Genomic DNA, 21,271 nt, shown 5'->3' on the forward strand with positions numbered 1-21,271 from the left:
GTAACCTTAAAAGTCAAGTCCCCGTAGAACTCTCTTGAGCCACTAGAGTAGGTAAGATCCTCATCACATGCTTTTATAGCACCCACCAACATTGTGTTTATATAGTTATCTATCAGGTTACCTTATCAGTGCTTGTCTCCCTCATACACTCCATGACAGCAGGGAAAAAAAATCTGTTTGCTCACCATTGTACCCTTAGCACTTAGAGCACAGTAGCTGAGGTACAGCAGGTGCTCAGTAAATAGCTGTTGAATGAATGAAGCATTCTAGCAATAGCATTTCAGACAACCAAGAAAACAACATGTTAGAAAACAACATGATCACTAAGAGGAAATAATGTAGAAAATTCACCTCATTGGTTTGTGGCTAGTATTAAGTAGGATGAAGAACATGAAGCGCCTGGCATGGTGCCACAGATAGCAGGTACTTGGTAAATACCTCTCCTTTCTCTAATCACCTTTAGATACAGAGACAGCACAGACTATAATATAAATGACTACAATATAACTTGCCTCAGGTTTCTTAAATTTATTCAAACTTGTAAAAGATTTCTGAAACAGTTAATAAAATTGTATTACACTTAATTAAAATTCATTATTCTTCCTTAACCTCTAAAGAATTATGTAGAAAACAGCTACATAAGATTTTCTCTTAGGAAAATTAATAAAATCTGGATTTAGAAAAGATGTGGTTACAAAATGAGTTTTCACTTTAAGCATTCACCCTAAGCCACACTGAACAACAAACTTATAATGATACTTAAAACATGATTCTATTTACACAGAGCTTTTACCTGATACAGCAAAGCACACCTGCACTAAACAAAACTCACAGTGTTATGCAAATCCCCTTACCTTATGTTCAAATGGAGCACCATAATAGCCATCATTCAGCCCAAAAATTATTTCATTTTGGTTGCGGGCATGAATCTAAGAGAGGAGGAAAACACATTATTAGTTCATCTCATTCCAATCAAGTTTTAATGTGATTAGAAAATGACAGGACCTACTTCAATGTTGAGAAATAGGTTGGCTACGTCTAACAAGCCAGCAGAAAACAAAACACTTATCATAAGACCAGGTGATCAATTTAGAGTTTCCTGCTTTAGTCAAAGTCCTCGCAAAATCATCACATGAGATCACAGGCACCATCATTCACACACATTTTTCACAAACACTTCTTGAGGTTGTTACAGAAAGCATATTCCTTAAGTATAGGGGATTCAGAGGCACACTATACATTCTCTGATCTCAAAGAAAACACAGCCCAGTTAGTCTATTAGAGTGCTTTAAAAAACATGAAGCCCTAGAAAAAACATAAAAGATAAATATTATTTTCTAATTTCAAAAAGACAGTTTAAAGATAATATCCAATCCTCAAAGTCTTTAAAAGTCTACTCATTATGTTCTGTCTACTACTCTCTTTCAAATGCAACTGATTCGAGCTTCAGTCAGTGCCAACCTCGAATTAAACTTCACCTAAAAGGCAGGAGAATTAAAACTTTTAAAATTGAAGAACTAAGATTTTTTTTAAAACTCAAAATAGTATAAAGTCTATAAAAACAGATTTAGTTACTTGATCAGAAAGAATTGTGGCTAAAACAATTTTAATTGCTTCTGCAGTGAAGGATTAATGTGAGGGTTCAAGTGGGGGATTACCAGAATAGAATATTTCACCTCTTCTTTCTAGCTAGAGATAGAAAGGTCAAAGCCAGCAGTAGAAGATTCCTGTGAACATTTATTTGACTTCCATACCTGCTACATCTATTACTAAAGCAAAATTAATCACATGCTCCCTGTTTACCTACATCATTTACTTAACTGAATATAATACCAAAAGATGGGCCTGCAATAATAAACTTATAATGAAAACTATAAACCAATTTCAAGAAGTGTTTCATTTTAAGAGAGAAAAAGAGAAAGCACTACGAAATCAGTTTTAAGATTAGAAGAAACTCAAAATTTTACAAACATAGAATATTTTACACACATATATACCTCAGGAGAAAAAAGATTAAATAAAATCATATTCATCAAAATGTTAACAATGGTTGCAGCTGGGCAGAAGGAGTGCACATAAATTTTTATTCTCCTCTCTGTGCTTTTCAAAATTTTCCAAATTGTCCACAAAGTACATGGATCACTTTTAAAATCAGAAAAATACATGCCATTTAAAGAAAGGGTGGGGTGAGATCATGGGCAGGAGTGAATCTAACATGAAGGTAAAGTTTTCAAAGCATAAGCCTCATAAAGATGGGCATTAAATTAACTTGTTGAAAAATATGATACAACATGTTTCTAGGACTTGAAAAGATACTGGGCTTAAAAAGAAAAAAAATTGAAGTGATCTGAGTTCTAATTCCAACCTTCTAGTGCTTCATAAGGAACTCTGACTTTATAGCCCTAGTGCCTAGCACTCTACTCAATATATAATCGCTAATCAATATTAATGGGCCATGCTTTAAATCCCTCATCAGCCAAAAGCAGAAACACTCCTTGTTCTGTTTTATAGTGGTGTCGTACAGATGAAATGAATCCAATTATCACTGGATATGAAAGTACTTTTGGAAGTTAGACACAAACAATACTGGGGGAAAAAATCAGAATCAGTCAACCATAGAGCCCTTTGTTCCCGATTAATAAAGAAAATTAACAAAACAGGCTGCATGATACTCCATACTACTTACTATCCTTTACCATTAAATATAGATTACTGACCCCAAAACGTGTCAGAATCTTAATATGGAGACTACAGAATATAGAGCCTTTTAATTCAACCACAATCTTGAATTTTGATCCCTCTATGAGAAAAGGCACACTTTTTAAAGACAGATAATCAAAGTTGGTGAAATGAATAATAAATATAGTCTGAGCAATGAAACAAATAATAGCCTAAATCCACCAATCACTGTGTGACCTTTAACAAGTTACTTAATTTCTCTGAGCTTCTGTTTTCTCAGTTAAATACTGACAGGAAAATAATACTTGCTCACATGACCTTCAAAAGGCCCAAAGTCACTGGGTGCATGTAAAATGATTGTATGAATGTAAAAAGATACCCAAACACTGAAAGAGTATACAATCGCTGTTGGTATTAATACAAAGTTCTAACCACTTAAACTAAGCACAAGAATTTCTGCCACCACAAGTGCCCCATATAAGCATTATCAACAAATTCTCCAAATTCCCACCTTGAATAGAGCTATTTTCAAACTCCTCTGCTTCTTTGTCATCAAAATTCAAGTCAAAACCAACTTTAGTTCATGACTTCTGGGGAAAACTTCCTGATTAACTCTTTTGTCTCTAAAGGCTATTCAGGAAATTGGCTTGTAGTTGTAGCTCCGGCTACTGTGGACAAGCTGCATCATCACTCTGTCCATTCAAATGACAGCAAAATACACATGACATGTACATGAAACACTTACCAAGACAGACCATAAAATAAATCTCAAAAAGGTTAAAAGGATTAAAATAATACGATTTTCTCTAAACACGACAGAATTAAAGTAGAAATCAACAAAAGAAGGATATCTGAGAACTCCACAAATGTTTGAAAATTAAACAACATACCTCTCAATAACCCTTCGGTCAAGAAGAAATAAAAGAGAAATTAGGAAATATTTCAAATTGAACAAAAACGAAAATGCAGTATCAAAATTGTGGGTCACAGCTAAAGCAATGCTTAGAGGAAAATTTATTAAATGCTTACTTTAGAAAAGAGAAGTCTCAAATCAGTAATCCAGGAATCCTACTTTAAGAAACTAGCAAATTAGAACAAATTAAACCCAAAGCAGGCAAAAGGAAGAAAATAATAAGAGTAAAAGCAGAAACCAACGAGGGACTTTCCTGGTGCTTCAGTGGTTAAGACTCTGCGCTCCCAATGCAGGAGGCCCAGGTTTGATCCCTGGTCAGGTAATTAGATCCCACATGCTGCAACTAAGACCTGGCGCAGCCAAATAAATAATTTTCTTTTTTTTTTTTTTTCTTCCCGGTACACAGGCCTCTCACCGTTGTGGCCTCTCCCGTTGCGGAGCACAGGCTCCGGACGCGCAGGCTCAGCGGCCATGGCTCACGGGCCCAGCCGCTCCACGGCATGTGGGATCTTCCCGGACCAGGGCACGAACCCGTGTCCCCTGCATCGGCAGGCGGACTCTCAACCACTGCGCCACCAGGGAAGCCCCAATAAATATTTTTTTAAAAAAGGAAAAAAGCAGAAATCAATGAAATTGAAAAGAATAATAAGTGAAACCTCTTTCGGTGATCTGCAACACAATTTCAAAGGGGTGGGTGGGTAGTTCCCACACCAACAATAAGCAATTCTTGGACACCAGCAGGGTGTCCTGCTCTCAGGCCTGCATCAGATTCCACAGGTTAAGGGTTCAGTCCTACAAGACTGCCCCACACACACGGAAGGCCAGTCAAAAACCCAGATTGCAATCTGTGCTTCTAATTAACTGGCTACAGATTAGAGGTTCCAATTTAGAATATCAATCCCAAGTACAGGTGTTACCTGTACTTCCGACCAACTGGCTGTAAATCAGAGGTTCCCACAACCTAGGCCTCAGGTTCGATTAATTTGCTAGCGTGGCTCGCAGAACTCAGAGAAATATTTTACTTACTGATCACCAGTTTATTAAGAATGTAACTCAGGGAACAGCCAAATAGAAGAGCTGCATAGGGCAAGGTATGGGGAAAGGGCACAAAGCTTCTATGCCCTCTCCAAGTGCACCATACTGCCCAATCTCTATGTGTTCACCAACTCAGAAGCTCTCAGAACCCCATCCTTTGGAGTTTTTATGGAGGCTTTATTACACAGGCATGATTGATTAAATCATTGACCGTTGGCAATTGATTCAACCTCCAATCCCTCTCCTCTCCCAAGAGGTCAGACTGTGAGACTGAAAGTTCCAATCCTCTAATCCTCTTACCACATGGTGGCTCCGTAGGCAACCAGCCCCCACCCTTAGGTGCTTTTCAAAAGTCACCTCATTAACATACCAAAGACATCTTTATCACATTCAACACTTAGGAAATTCCAAGAGTTCTAGAAGTGAGCCAAGAACTGTGCATCAAATATATATATATTTTTTATAAAACACAATATTGCAAAACCAAACACTAGATCTTTGAAAAGCTGATAAAACTGATAAATCTCTATTCAGAGTAATCAAGAGAAAAAGGGAGGGGCTGGGAAGATGGCGGAAGAGTAAGACGCGGAGATCACCTTCCTCCCCACAGATACACCAGAAATACGTCTACACGTGGAACAAGTCCTACAGAACACCTACTGAATGCTGGCAGAAGACCTCAGACCTCCCAAAAGGCAAGAAACTCCCCAAGTACCTGGGTAGGACAAAAGAAAAAAAAAAAGAAAAAACAGAGACAAAAGAATAGGGACGGCACCTGCACCAGTGGGAGGGAGCTGTGAAGGAGGAAAGGTCTCCACACACTAGGAAGCCCTTCGCGGGCGGAGACTGCGGGAGGCGGACGGGGGAGCTTCGCAGCCGCGGAGGAGAGCGCAGCAACAGGGGTGCGGAGGGCAAAGCGGGGAGATTCCCACATAGAGGATCGGTGCCGACCGGCACTCACCAGCCCGAGAGGCTTGTCTGCTCACCCGCCAGGGCGGGAGGGGCTGGGAGCTGAGGCTTGGGCTTCGGTCGGAGCGCAGGGAGAGGACTGGGGTTGGCGGCGTGAACACAGCCTGCAGGGGATTAGTGCGCCACGCTTAGCCGGTAGTGAGTCCGGGGAAAAGTCTGGACCTGCCGAAGAGGCAAGAGACTTTTTCTTACCTCTTTGTTTCCTGGTGCGCGAGGACAGGGGTTTAAGAGCGCTGCTTAAAGGAGCTCCAGAGACGGGCACGAGCCGCGGCTAAAAGCACGAACCCCAGAGACAGGCGCGAGCCGCGGCTAAAAGCACGGACCTCAGAGACGGGCGCGAGCCGCGGCTAAAAGCACGGACCCCAGAGACAGGCGGGAGACGCTAAGGCTGCTGCTGCCGCCACCAAGGGGCCTGTGTGCGAGCACAGGGCACTATCCACACCCCTCTTCCGGGGAGCCTGTGCAGCCCACCACTGCCAGGTTCCCGGGACCCAGGGACAACTTCCCCGGGAGAACGCACGGTGTGCCTCCGCCTGGTGCAACGTCACACCGGCCTCGGCCGCCGCAGGCCCGCCCCGCACGCCGTGCCCCTCCCCCCCGCACGCCGTGCCCCTCCCCCCCACCCCCCCACCCCCGCCTGAGAGCGCCAGAGCCGCCGAATCACCGGCTCCTTTAACCCCGTCCTCTCTGTGCAAAAAACAGACGCCCTCCGGCGACCTACACGCAGAGGCGGGGCCAAATCCAAAGCTGAGCCACTGGGAGCTGTGAGACCAAAGAAGAGAAAGGGAAATCTCTCTCAGCAGCCTCAGAAGCAGCGGATTAAAGCTCCACAATCAACTTGATGTACCCTGCATCTGTGGAATACCTGAATAGACAACAAATCATCCCAAATTGAGGAGGTGGACTTCGAGAGCAAGATTTATGATTTTTTTCCCCTTTTCCTCTTTTTGTGAGTGTGTATGTGTACGCTTCTGTGTGAGACTTTGTCTGTATAGCTTTGCTTCCACCATTTGTCCTAGGGTTCTATCCGTCCGTTTCTTTAAAAAAATTTTTTCTTAATAATTAATTTTAATAACTTTATTATACTTTTCCCCCCTCCCTCCCTCCCTCCCTTCCTCCCTTCCTCCCTGCCTCCCTCCCTTCCTTCCCTCCTTTAGACAACGAATCATCCCAAATTCAGGAGGTGGACTTTGAGAGCAAGATTTATGATTTTTTCCCCTTTACCTCTTTTTGTGAGGGTGTATGTGTATGCTTCTGTGTAAGATTTTGTCTGTATAGCTTTGCTTCCACCATTTGTCCTAAGGTTCTATCCGTCCTTTTTTTTCCTAAATAATAATTTTTTAATTTAATAACTTTATTATACTTTATTTTATTTTACTGTATCTTCTTTCTTTTTTCCTTCCTTCCCTCCTTCCTTCCTTCCTCCCTCCCTCCCTCCTTTCTTTCCTTCTTTTCTCCTTCCTTCCTTCCTTTCTTTTTTTTTCTTTCTTTCTTTCTTCCTACTTCTACTAATTCTTTCTCTCTACTTTTTCTCCCTTTTATTCTGACCCGTGTGGATGAAAGGCTCTTGGTGCAGCAGCCAGGAGTCAGTGCTGTGCCTCTGAGGTGGGAGAGCCAACTTCAGGGCACTGGTCAACAAGAGACCTCCCAGCTCCACATAATATCAAACAGCGAAAATCTCCCAGAGATCTCCATCTCAACACCAGCACCCAGCTTCACTCAACGACCAGCAAGCTACAGTGCTGGACAACCTATGCCAAACAACTAACAAAACAGGAACACAACCCCACCCATTAGCAGAGAGGCTGCCTAAAATCATAGTAAGTCCACAGACACCCAAAAACACACCACCAGACGTGGACCTGCCCACTAGAGAGACAAGATCCAGCCTCATCCACCAGAACACAGGCACTAGTCCCCTCCACCAGGAAGCCTACACAACCCACTGAACCAACCTTAGCCACTGGGGACAGACACCAAAAACAACGGGAACTGCGAACCTGTAGCCTGCAAAAATGAGACCCCAAAAACAGTAAGATAAGCAAAATGAGAAGACAGAGAAACACACAGCAGATGAAGGAGCAAGATAAAAATGCACCAGACCTAACAAATGAAGAGGAAATAGGCACTCTACCTGAAAAAGAATTCAGAATAATGATAGTAAAGATGATCCAAAATCTTGGACATAGAATGGACAAAATGCAAGAAACATTTAACAAGAACCTAGAAGAACTAAAGATGAAACAAACAATGATGAACAACACAATAAATGAAATGAAAAACACTCTAGATGGGATCAACAGCAGAATAACTGAGGCAGAAGAATGGATAAGTGACCTGGAAGATAAAATAGTGTAAATAACTACTGCAGAGCAGAATAAAGAAAAAAGAATGAAAAGAACTGAGGACAGTCTCAGAGACCGCTGGGACAACATTAAACACACCAACATTCCAATTATAGGGGTTCCAGAAGAAGAAGAGAAAAAGAAAGGGACTGAGAAAATATTTGAAGAGATTATAGTTAAAAATTCCCTAATATGGGAAGGGAAATAGTTAATCAAGTCCAGGAAGCACAGACAGTCCCATACAGGATAAATCCAAGGAGAAATACGCCAAGACACATATTAATCAAACTGTCAAAAATTAAATACAAAGAAAGCATATTAAAAGCAGCAAGGGAAAAACAACAAATAACACACAAGGGAATCCCCATCAGGTTAACAGCTGATCTCTCAGCAGAAACTCTGCAAGCCAGAAGGGAGTGGCAGGACATGTTGAAAATGATGAAGGAGAAAAACCTGCAACCAAGATTACTCTACCCAGCAAGGATCTCATTCAGATTTGATGGAGAAATTAAAACCTTTACAGACAAGCAAAAGCTGACAGAGTTCAGCACCACCAAACCAGCTTTACAACAAATGCTAAAGGAACTTCTCTAGGCAAGAAACACAAGAGAGAAAAGACCTATAATAACAAACCCAAAACAATTTAGAAAATGGTCATAGGAACATACATATCAATAATTACCTTAAATGTATATGGACTAAATGCTCCCACCAAAAGACACAGATTGGCTGAATGGATACAAAAACAAGACCCATATATAAGCTGTCTACAAGAGACCCACTTCAGACCTAGAGTCACATACAGACTGAAAGTAAGGGGATGGAAAAAGATATTCCATGCAAATGGAAACCAAAAGAAAGCTGGAGTAGCAATTCTCATATCAGACAAAATAGACTTTAAAATAAAGACTATTGTAAGAGACAAAGAAGGACACTACATAATGATCAAGGGATCGATCCAAGAAGAAGATATAACAATTGTAAATATTTATGTACCCAACATAGGAGCACCTCAATACACAAGGCAAATACTAACAGCCATAAAAGGGGAAATGGACAGTAACACATTCATAGTAGGGGACTTTAACACCCCACTTTCACCAATGGACAGATCATCCAAAATGAAAATAAATAAGGAAACACAAGCTTTAAATGATACATTAAACAAGATGGACTTAATTGATATTTATAGGACACTCCATCCAAAAACAACAGAATACACATTTTTCTCAAGTGCTCATGGAACACTTTCCAGGATAGATCATATATTGGGTCACAAATCAAGCCTTGGTAAATTTAAGAAAATTGAAATTGTATCAAGTACCTTTTCCAACCACAACACCATGAGACTAGATATCAATTACAGGAAAAGATCTGTAAAAAATACAAACACATGGAGGCTAAACAATAGACTACTTAATAACGAAGTGATCACTGAAGAAATCAAAGAAGAAATTAAAAAATACCTAGAAACAAATGACAATGAAGACCCAACGACCCAAAACCTATGGGATGCAGCAAAAGCAGTTCTAAGAGGGAAGTTTATAGCAATACAAGCCCACCTTAAGAAGCAGGAAACATCTTGAATAAACAACCTAACCTTGCATCTAAAGCAATTAGAGAAAGAAGAACAAAAAAAACCCTTCCTTAGCAGAAGGAAAGAAATAATAAAAATCAGATCAGAAATAAATGACAAAAAAAAAAAGAAATAAATGACAAAGAAATGAAGGAAACAATAGCAAAGATAAAACTAAAAGCTGGTTCTTTGAGAAGATAAACAAAATAGATAAACCATTAGCCAGACTCATCAAAAAAAAAGGGAGAAGACTCAAATCAATAGAATTAGAAATGAAAAAGGAGAAGTAACAACTGACACTGCAGAAATAAAAAAGATCATGAGAGATTACTACAAGCAACTCTATGCCAATAAAATGGACAACCTGGAAGAAATGGACAAATGCTTAGAAATGTACAACCTGCCAAGACTGAATCAGGAAGAAATAGAAAATATGAACAGACCAATCACAAGCACTGAAATTGAAACTGTGATTAAAAATCTTCCAACAAACAAAAGCCCAGGACCAGATGGCTTCACAGGCAAATTCTATCAAACATTTAGAGAAGAGCTAACACCTATCCTTCTCAAACTCTTCCAAAATATAGCAGAGGGAGGAACACTCCCGAATTCCTTCTACGAGGCGACCATCACCTTGATACCAAAACAAGACAAGGATGTCACAAAGAAAGAAAACTACAGGCCAATATCACTAATGAACATAGATGCAAAAATCCTCAACAAAATACTAGCAAACAGAATCCAACAACACATTAAAAGGATCATACATCATGATCAAGTGGGGTTTATTCCAGGAATGCAAGGATTCTTCAATATACGCAAATCTATCTATGTGATAAACCATATTAACGAATTGAAGGAGAAAAACCATATGATCATCTCAATAGATGCAGAGAAAGCTTTTGACAAAATTCAACACCTATTTATGATAAAAACTCTGCAGAAAGTAGGCATAGAGGGAACTTTCCTCAACATAATAAAGGCCATATGTGACAAGCTCACAGCCAACATCATCCTCAATGGTGAAAAACTGAAAGCATTTCCACTAAGGTCAGGAACAAGACAAGGTTGCCCACTCTCACCACTCTTATTCAACACAGTTTTGGAAGTTTTAGCCACAGCAATCAGAGAAGAAAAGGAAATAAAAGGAATCCAAATCGGAAAAGAAGTAAAGCTGTCACTGTTTGCAGATGACATGATACTATATATAGTGAATCCTAAAGATGCTACCAGAAAACTACTAGAGCTAATCAATGAATCTGGTAAAGTAGCAGGATACAAAATTAATGCACAGAAATCTCTGGCATTCCTATACTCTAATGATGAAAAATCTGAAAGTGAAATCAAGAAAACACTCCCATTTACCATTGCAACAAAAAGAATAAAATATCTAGGAATAAACCTACCTAAGGAGACAAAAGACCTGTATGCAGAAAATTATAAGACACTGATGAAAGAAATTAAAGATGATGCAAATAGATGGAGAGATATACCATGTTCTTGGATTGGAAGAATCAACATTGTGAAAATGACTCTACTACCCAAAGCAATCTACGGATTCAATGCAATCCCTACCAAACTACCACTGGCATTTTTCACAGAACTAGAACAAAAAATTTCACAATATGTATGGAAACACAAAAGACCCTGAATAGGGGAAGCAATCTTGAGAACGAAAAACAGAGCTGGAGGAATCAGGCTCCCTGACTTCAGACTATACTACAAAGCTACAGTAATCAAGACAGTATGGTACTGGCACAAAAACAGAAAGATAGATCAATGGAACAGGATGGAAAGCCCAGAGATAAACCCACGCACATATGGTCACCTTATCTTTGATAAAGGAGGCAGGAATGTACAGTGAAGAAAGGATAGCCTCTTCAATAAGTGGTGCTGGGAAAACTAGACAGGTACATGTAAAAGTATGAGATTAGATCACTCCCTAACACCATACACAAAAATAAGCTCAAAATGGATTAAAGACCTAAATGTAAGGCCAGACACTATCAAACTCTTAGAGGAAAACATAGGCAGAACACTCTATGACATAAATCACAGCAAGACCCTTTTTGACCCACCTCCTAGAGAAATGGAAATAAAAACAAAAATAAACAAATGGGAGCTAATGAAACTTCAAAGCTTTTGCACAGCAAAGGAAACCAGAAACAAGACGAAAAGATAACCCTCAGAATGGGAGAAAATATTTGAAAATGAAGCAACTGACAAAGGATTAATTTCCAAAATTTACAAGCATCTCATGCAGCTCAATAACAAAACAACAAACAACCCAATCCAAAAATGGGCAGAAGACCTAAATAGACATTTCTCCAAAGAAGATACACAGACTGGCAACAAACACATGAAAGAATGCTCAACATCATTAATCATTAGAGAAATGCAAATCAAAACTACAATGAGGTATCATCTCACACCAGTCAGAATGGCCATCATCAAAAAATCTAGAAACAATAAATGTTGGAGAGGGTGTGGAGAAAAGGGAACACTCTTGCACTGCTGGTGGAAATGTGAATTGGTTCAGCCACTATGGAGAACAGTATGGAGGTTCCTTAAAAAACTACAAATAGAACTACCATATGACCCAGCAATCCCACTACTGGGCATATACCCTGAGAAAACCAAAATTCAAAAAGAGTCATGTACCAAAATGTTCATTGTAGCTCTATTTACAATAGCCCGGAGATGGAAACAACCTAAGTGCCCACCATCGGATGAATGGATAAAGAAGATGTGGCACATACATACAATGGAATATTATTCAGCCATAAAAAGAAACGAAAGTGAGCTATATGTAATGGGGTGGATAGACCTAGAGTCTGTCATACAGAGTGAAGTAAGTCAGAAAGAAAAAGACAAATACCGTATGCTAACACATATATATGGAATTTAAGAAAAAAAAAATGTCATAAAGAACCTAGGGGCAAGACAGGAATAAATACACAGACCTACTGGAGAACGGACTTGAGGATATGGGGAGGGGGAAGGGTGAGCTGTGACAAAGCGAGAGAGATGCATGGACATATATACACTACCAAACGTAAGGTAGATAGCTAGTGGGAAGCAGCCGCATAGCACAGGGAGATCAGCTCGGTGCTTTGTGACCCCCTGGAGGGGTGGGATAGGGAGGGTGGGAGGGAGGGAGACGCAAGAGGGAAGAGATATGGGAACATATGTATATGTATAACTGATTCACTTTGTTATAAAGCAGAAACTAACACACCATTGTAAAGCAATTATACCCGAATAAAGATGTTAAAAAAAAAAAAAGAAAAAGAAAGATGCTATGATGATCCATGTAAAAAAAAAAAAAAAAAAGTATGACACTTAAAAAAAATGAAAAGACAAGCCACAGATTAGCAGAAAATATTTGGAAAATGTATATCTCATAAAGGACTAACTCATACAGAACACCTAAAGAAATTTTACAAGTCACAATAATGAGAAATCAATCAAGCAAATAAAAAATGGGCAAAAGTTCTGAATGAACATTTCACAAAAAAAGAAGGTAGGGGGATTGATGGCAAATAAACGTATTTTTTAAATGCACAACATCATTTCATCATTAGGAAAATTAAAATCAGTATGAGATACCACTTTATCAGAATAGTGAAAATTAAAAAGACTGACAATAATAAGCCCTTACAAAGATAAGGAATTATCATACATTGCTGATGGGAAGGCAGAATGACAGTCACCCTGAAAAAAGAGTTTCACAGTTTCTTATAAATTTCAACATAGCACTTACCATTAGAACCAGAAATTCCAATACTGGGTATTTATTCAAGAGAAATGACAACTTACATCAACACAAAGACCTATATTTAAATATTCACAGCAGCATTATTCATTGTAGTGATGGTTACTTACTTCATACATTTGTCAAACTCATTGAACTGTATACATCAAAAGGGTAAATTTTATTGTATGTAAAATTATAACTCAAAAAAACCTAACCTGTAAAAAAATTTCTTTCAAAAGTCATCCATTCCCTGACTCTATCCAGGTTTGTCTACATACCTCTTAAACATACTCCCATAGCTCTCTTTGCAGCTATTCATCGATCATCAGTTTACCGGGTCTAAGAACCTTATCTGACTCATCTCTGGATCCTTAACACTAAGAACGATGCCTGCTAGAAAGCAGATGACCAATCAATGAACCTCAGTGATTCTGGCTATTAACCTAACACATCTTAGCCTTGCTTTCCTCTAAAAATTTGTAATTCTATTATATCTGATTTTCTAGTAGCCTGTTACTTGTTATATCTATTTCATAAGTGACTTTCTACAAGGATATTAAGTGTCTAGTTGGCTTAGAAAAATGTTTTCTCTTTCTCTTGTTCTCTGCGATACCAACATAACCAACTTTGTAAGAAGGCACCTGAATGCTAACTCTCTGAAATTAGGGTAAGTTAGACATAAGCACAGCTGGGTATTTTAAGAAAACAACCACCTAAGGAATGTGTGAACTGAAAAGCATGATGAAGGCCATCTTCTCCGGCCAAAAAAAACCCCTCCCCTACAAGCCTATAGCCCTGCAACTCTAATGTTAAGAAGCCCCACCCCCACACAACATAAACAAGTGCTTAATATCATAATCTATACACAGAGAGCCAACTCCGGCATGTAGCAAGATAGAAAGAGTACATGCCTCAGGGCAGGGCTGGTTAGCCAGGCTGAAGGCAACAAGCATTTGGTACTAAAAGAGAGGAGAAAGACCCTAAGAAAGACCCACAAGTCATTACTTCATGAGTTTTAATTAAGACCAGCCCTAAAACAAAAGAAAAAAAATAAAAATAAAACAGAATTTGTAGCAGGTTAGAATTTAGTTAAGCAAAATACTCATTGCATGCATTGTTCTGGTCACTATAAAAGAACACAAAATAAAGTATAGTATGCAAAATAAGGGAAGAGCTGTTTTGCTTTTTTTTAATCTGAAAAAGAAAAATGTAGAATTGTTTCTCTAAAAGAAACATACCAAAAAGTATATACTGAATAAATAGTAAAAAATATGAAGGATGTTTGTAGATATAACTAACATTTTAGAGTTACCTTTATCAGTAGTCCCACAGGTATCACAAAATAGAAATGGCATTTATTCCAATGTGGGCTGAGTGGTTACCAAGGACTACATGTATATACCAGTGTGGTACAGCAGAAAGAGAATGAATTTTTAAGTCAGGCCTAATTTAAATCCCAGCTCCACCTAGCAGTGTGATCTTGATACTTTCTTAAATTCTCTGAGGCACAATTTTCCCATCAGGAAACTATGGGCAATAATATCAACTTTCACAAGGTCACTATAAACATTAACTGTAATTACTTACGTCTGGGTATGGCAAACAGGTTTCATTTCAGATGCAATTCTGATATGTTTCTAGTTGCATCCTGGAACACTGTGTTAGAAAGGATTATGGAGCTACTTCTGAGCTCAGCTGTAAGAGTGCTATGATGAGTTAGCTACATCAGTCATGGGGAATGGGTAGCAGTATATGAGCCAGGCACTTGTCATCCCTGTGCTCAATAAACAGAAGCTCTTCTTATTCTTGGAATAACCCCACTCTACTGGTCATAAGAGAGGTGCTTATTTTCAACTTAATTTTCAGATTCTAGGGGAAACATCCAATAGGACAGAACAAGCAGAGTGCTATGAGAAAGCATATGCTTTTCTACCTGCCCCCCCAAAAAATATCCTCTTAAATTATCAGCTTAAGGCAGTTCTTCATAAATATTTTCAGTCATTTTTTAAACCTGGCAATGACTCAAATTTCTGTAAGTAAGTGAACAATCATAAAGGGTCTCTCTTTATAATAGGAAATGTAGAATCAGAAGATTCAACAGAAAAAGCTAGACTGTTCATTTAGAGAAGACAACTACTTGAAACTGCAGTCTAAAAATTACCTGCTGACCCAAATATTTCAGCCCATCCAAACAGACTTTCCATTCAATCAACAGCTGGTAGATGTCCTCCTTTCCACCCCAAATCTTCACCACGAAACAAGACACAGATGTATCGAGACGGTCCGGCATTATTCCAAAATCAAGACTCCGCCATGTTGGATTCTGTTGATGGAAATGAAAACATGCTTTAGGAAGACCCTAAATGTTTACAGTTTACAGTTATTTCAGTTAGGTTGTACATCATTTTGTTCTTTAACCAAAAGAACTTATAAATATACTAAATTGCAAACTTAAGAAGACATTCCAATTAACATAAAGAGGGTGATATCGGTACTTTTTAATTTCTCTGCTTATTTATTATAGTCAATAGAAGGAGCATATATTCTAATCTCTCATTAACATGGCTTCCTATGGTAATTCATTTATTTATTCAACACAATACACAATTATTAAGAAGCAACTTATACACAATGCCCTCAAAGTACCTCCAACTTGTTGCTGGATTCAAACCTCCCTTTAAATAATTACATTGTTTCATGAAAAGTGCAATATGCAAAAGGTTACAAAGTAGCACAGGAGGGAATAATAAACTTGGAAGGCACAGGGGAAAGACAGCACACAGGCTATGAAACTTGGCTTTTATAGGACAAACAGTAGTTCACCAGATTAAAATAAGGAATTGCAGGCAAAGGGAAAATAATATACAAGGGCTCAGAGGTGTGAAATAGCACAGTGTGGTCAGGGACTAAGACAACTGCTGGAGCACACAACACAAGAGCGGCAGGACGCAGAGCTGGAGAGACCAACACGAGACTCCTTGCCAAGGAGGTGGTACTTTACTGTGTACAAGACGTGGGGCTACTGAACGGTTTTAAGGTTAAGAATGGCATGGTCAACTTTATGCTCTGAAAGAACTTTGTTTTTCATTAAGAGGATTATCCAGATAGTTGAAACATTCTCTGAAAAGTGAAAAAGTTAAGGGGCTTTAATATTATCAATAGACGTGAACTACAATGCATCGATTACTTACTTTCATTTATTTCCCTTACATTAAATGTTAGGGCTTTCATTGCTGAATGTAACTATAATTAATTTCATTAAATTATCAATTTTCATATTACACAAATCAGTAAATCAAAAGGTCCTCATATAAGGGTAATTAGTCTTTGCTTTGTGGCAGTTTTTCTTCCTGACCAAAGTGGGGACAGAGTAGGGCAGTGTTTTTGTTTTAGGGGATATATTGATGTATGTGTTTTTGTGGGTTTGGCTGTTGACATTTCAGGAGTGGGAACATGACTTCCAGTTTCATGGCACTTACGTCTGATCTATCTTTTTCACTTGTATATTTTTATTGTCTGATTTTCTTGCATTAAAATAAAAGCTCTGATAGAAACATTGCCTGATTTGTTTACCACAAGATCCCCAAAGTTTGAAAAGTACCTGCTGTGTGCTCAATAAATATTTGCTGCTGGTGGCGCAGTGGTTAAGAATCTGCCTGCTAATGCAGGGGACATGGGCTCGAGCCCTGGTCCGGGAAGATCCCACATGCCACAGAGCAACTAAGCCCGCGCGCCACAACTACTGAGCCTGTGCTCTAGAGCCCATGAGCCACAACTACTGAGTCCACACGCCGCAACTACTGAAACCCGCGAGCGTAGAGCCCATGCTCTGCAACAAGAGAGGCCACCGCAATGAGAAGACTGTGCACCACAACAAAGGGTAGCCCCTGCTCGCCACAACTAGAGAAAGCCTGCACGCAGCAATAAAGACCCAACACGGCCATAAATTAATTAATTAATTAAAAAAATATATATTTGCTGAATGAGTGAATGAATGTCCAATTAACCAAAATGGATGTTTGAGGACACCAAAAGATTATCGATAAATAGCATGATAATAACACAATAAACACATTGTGCAATCAGCTTTATTCTGATTCCACACCATCCAAGAATTTCAATCTAAGATCAACAGAACTCCATTCTTACATGACCCCCAGTCTCTATCCCACCATAATTGTTTTAGCAACCCTTCTAGATAGGGGTAGAGTTTCATTTAAAAATGAAGATAAACATTAAGGTCTAGGAATAACCAGGCAGACCTGTACTGCAAGAAATGCTAAAGGAAGTTCTTCAGGCTGAAGAGAAATGACACCAGATAGAAACCTGGATCTTTAAGAAGGAATAAAAAGCACTGGCAATGGTAAACATGGAGTAAATATAAAAGACCATGTATTTTTCTTATTTTATTTATATCATATATGTCTGTTTAAAGCAAAAGCTATAACTGTATAAAGGGTTTTATAACATATATATAGGTTCACAAATATGAAAGTAATAGCACAAATGAGACAACTGGAACGATACTGTTGCCAGGTTCTCCTGTTTTACATGAAGTAGTTAAGCGTACATACAGTAATCCCTAAAGCAATGATTAAAAAATCAATGCAAAGAAGTACAGCTGAAAAGGCAAGGCAAGAATGTAAAATAGAATATGAAAAAAAAATACATACTGCATGATGATTCCATTTATACGAGGTTCTAAAAGAGGCAAAACAAATCTGTGGTGAAAAATGATTTCCTTTTGTGGGGGGAGGGCTTGGGCACAAGGGAACTTTCTGAAATGATAGGAAATGTACATATCTTGACAGGTATGTATGCACTTATCAAAGCTCAGCAAATTACCTAGTTAAAACCTGTGCATTTCATTGTATATGGCTTTTACTTCAGGGAAAAAAAACTGTAAACACTGAACTCTAATGTATAGGTCTGCTTCTTATAGTGGTAAGGATTAGCAATTCTAAAGCCACTTTCTGTGTATTCTAAGCATGAGTAAAGATGTTGAGGACAGTGGAAGCCAGGTTTTTCACTGTCGGAGAATGGAGTTACAAATGAACTGAGTTCAGTTGGATTGAAAATGGAGATGTTGGTATGAATGCATGGTTTTTAAAAGATAGACCGATACACAGATAGATAGAGCAAAAGATATAGGGTGTGTGTGTGTGTGTGCGTGCGTGTGTGTATTTCCTAGCTCAGTCCCTTAGAAAGTCTAGAAGTAATGAGCACACTAGTAACAATGAGCATGCTCAGACCTTGCTGTCTATTTAGCCTTCTCACTAAAAGGAACCAAGGGTTCCTTCGGGAGAAAACTGATTCCAGGGTTGTGGCAGGAAGAGTACAAAATGAGTCTGGAACATCTCGTGCCAGAATGTAAGTAGGTACTCAAAGAACGACACATCAAAAGGAAAGAGGAATCAATTCACAGGGCTTTCACTAACCCAGTGTGGGATAATTTAAGCAACAAACTAAATAATGACAGTAATGGATTATAACCCATTGAATAAAAATAAGAATCTCTGAATTCATAATGATATAGATTAATAATTAATTAATAATTAATTAAATGGGAAATAAAGATAGAATGCCAATTAATAAATATAAAAGTCTGAAAGATGGGAATGAGAAAATTGTCAATGGATGCTAAAACTGGTAAACGAACAGTTGATAAGAAGCAGGATATATAAAGTCTCAAAGTTTCTCCCTAACAAATCACTTATTAATTATAAATGGAAAAATTATAACTTCACAGTGGAGAAACCTGACAGGCACTACCTTAATCAACTGACAAAAGTTAACATCGATATTGGGACAAACCAAAAACAGGTGCCTTCTAAACCAAAGCACCGAAAAGAATACAGTATTACAGCTATAGTTTTCCTGCCGAAAATGCATACCTGAATCTAATCACGAGGAAACATCAGTCAATCAAATTGAAAGACAGTCTATGAAATAACTGGTCTGTATGGTTTTAAATGCTGAAGTCAAAAACACCCCAAAAAAGGCTAAAGAACCATCCAGACTGAAGAATAAAGCAACATGACAACTAAAGACAGAGTGATTCTGAATTGAGTCCTGGAGAGTTGACAGTATCTGAATAAGGACTAGGAATTCATTGGTGGAAAGGAAAATTGGTACAACCAGTTGGAAAACAGTATGGAGGTAACTCAAAAAAATTTAAAATAGAACTATCATATGATCTAGTTAACCCTCTTCTGGGTGGATATCCAAAGGAAATGAAACAGTGTCTTAGAGATAGAAGCACTCCCATGTTCACTCCCAGTTCATGTTCACTCCCATGTTCATTATTCATAATAGTCAAGATATAGATACAACCTAAGTATCCATCAACAGATGACTGAATAAAGAAAACGTAGCATATATATGTATGGAATATTATTCAGCCTTAAAAAAGGAAATCCTGCCATTTGCAACAGCATGGATGAACCTGAAGCATAGTATGATAAGTGAAGTACGTCAGAAAAAGAAAGTCGAATACTGCATGTGGAATCTTTTAAAAAGATTACATGTGGAATCTTTTAAAAAAGTCAAACTCATAGAAACAGGGTGTGTAATGGTGGTTGCCAGGGGTTGAAGTTGGGAGAAACAGGGAGATGTTGGCCAAAACGTACAAAGTTGCAGTTTTGCAAAATGAAATCATTCTGGAAATCTAATGACAACATGGTGACTATAGTGAATAATACCGCATTGTATACTTGAAATTTCCTAAGAGAGTAATGTTTTCTCATTACCAAAAAAACAAACAAACAAAAAACAGTAACTACATGAGGTGATAGGTATGTTAATTAGCTTAATTTTGGTTAATCATTTTATAATATATACGTATACCACAACATCACATTGTACACCTTAATCTATACAATTTTTGTCAACTATACCTCAATTAAGCTGGGGGTAGAGGATGAAGGGCTGTGGTTAATAACTGTATCGTGTCAATGTTACACTTTCCTGATTTTAATCATTTTAATATGATTATGTAAGAGACTGTCCTTGTTTGTAGGAAATATACACTGAAATATTTGATAATAGCAAATCTTTCTTTGAAGGTAGCCTTAATTATTTTAAGAAGCCAAAGTTATTCTTAGAAAAATTTATTGAAAAATACAGACAATAAGGAAAGATAATATTTTGGGTAAAACATGATGGGTAACTATGAAACAGCAAGACTAGATTTAACACATGGCCCAAGGAATGAATGGAAGGGAACCATCCATTTCTGATAATGGCAGGCTAGACAATCATCCCACTGAAAACAATTAAAAATGCTGGCTAAAATATTTTTAAAATAATAATAACCACCAACATCACCAAAGATTTTCCAAGCCAAAAAGGAAAGCTAGAACCCAAGGTGTAAATCTAGAGGGCTTTTCTCTTAAAGGCATTTGCCTACCTATATAAACTTGACGTTTTGGTTTTGGTAGTCTTAAAGGGAGACAAGAACATAATTCAAAGCCCAGACGCAGGCCGTACTCATGTCTACAAGAAGTCCCTCTCCACATTGAACTGGGATCACAAAAATGCTATATACTCACAGAGCATGAGTGAAACAACAGGGTAGAGGAGAATTCAACAAACCAACTGCACAAATCCTTAGATAATCAAAAACAGGAAGCATGAAAAAAGGACTACATAAACTATTAAATTAGATTGAATACATCCCATAAACTTATTTTTAAAAAAGTCAAATCCTTGCACAGAATTCGTTTATTCTTAATTGGCATTAATTGGCATGTTTCTCCAGAACAGACACTTCATAAAAATAAAAATATAAATTAAAAAAAAAGAATATGTAGGGACTTCCCTGGCGGTCCAGTGGTTAAGACTCTGTGCTTCCACTGCAGGGGGCACGGGTTCAATCCCTGGTCCAGGAAACTAAGACCTCGCATGCTGCACAGCGTGGCCAAAAATTTTTTTTAAAAAAGAGTATCTAGATGGCCAATAAACACTGGAAAAGGTGATCAATTAGAATAGTATATGAG

The 21,271-nt window shown here is 38.3% G+C and overlaps 1 protein-coding gene across 7 annotated transcripts in view; it reads right to left on the reverse strand.

The window, feature by feature from the left end:
• Positions 1 to 21,271, reverse strand: part of LOC101316208 (diacylglycerol O-acyltransferase 2) — a 364,872-nt gene that overhangs the window by 253,889 nt on the left and 89,712 nt on the right. For all 7 annotated transcript variants that reach the window (XM_073808430.1, XM_073808431.1, XM_073808432.1 and 4 more), the window contains 2 exons: positions 15,436 to 15,597; positions 855 to 929 (listed from right to left, as the gene is read on the reverse strand). In XM_073808430.1, the coding sequence (XP_073664531.1) occupies positions 855 to 929; positions 15,436 to 15,597 (237 nt within the window). The remainder of the gene's footprint in view (positions 1 to 854; positions 930 to 15,435; positions 15,598 to 21,271) is intronic.

The sequence above is a fragment of the Tursiops truncatus genome, chromosome 8 (assembly GCF_011762595.2).
Source record: "Tursiops truncatus isolate mTurTru1 chromosome 8, mTurTru1.mat.Y, whole genome shotgun sequence".
Classification (NCBI taxonomy): Eukaryota; Metazoa; Chordata; class Mammalia; order Artiodactyla; family Delphinidae; genus Tursiops; species Tursiops truncatus.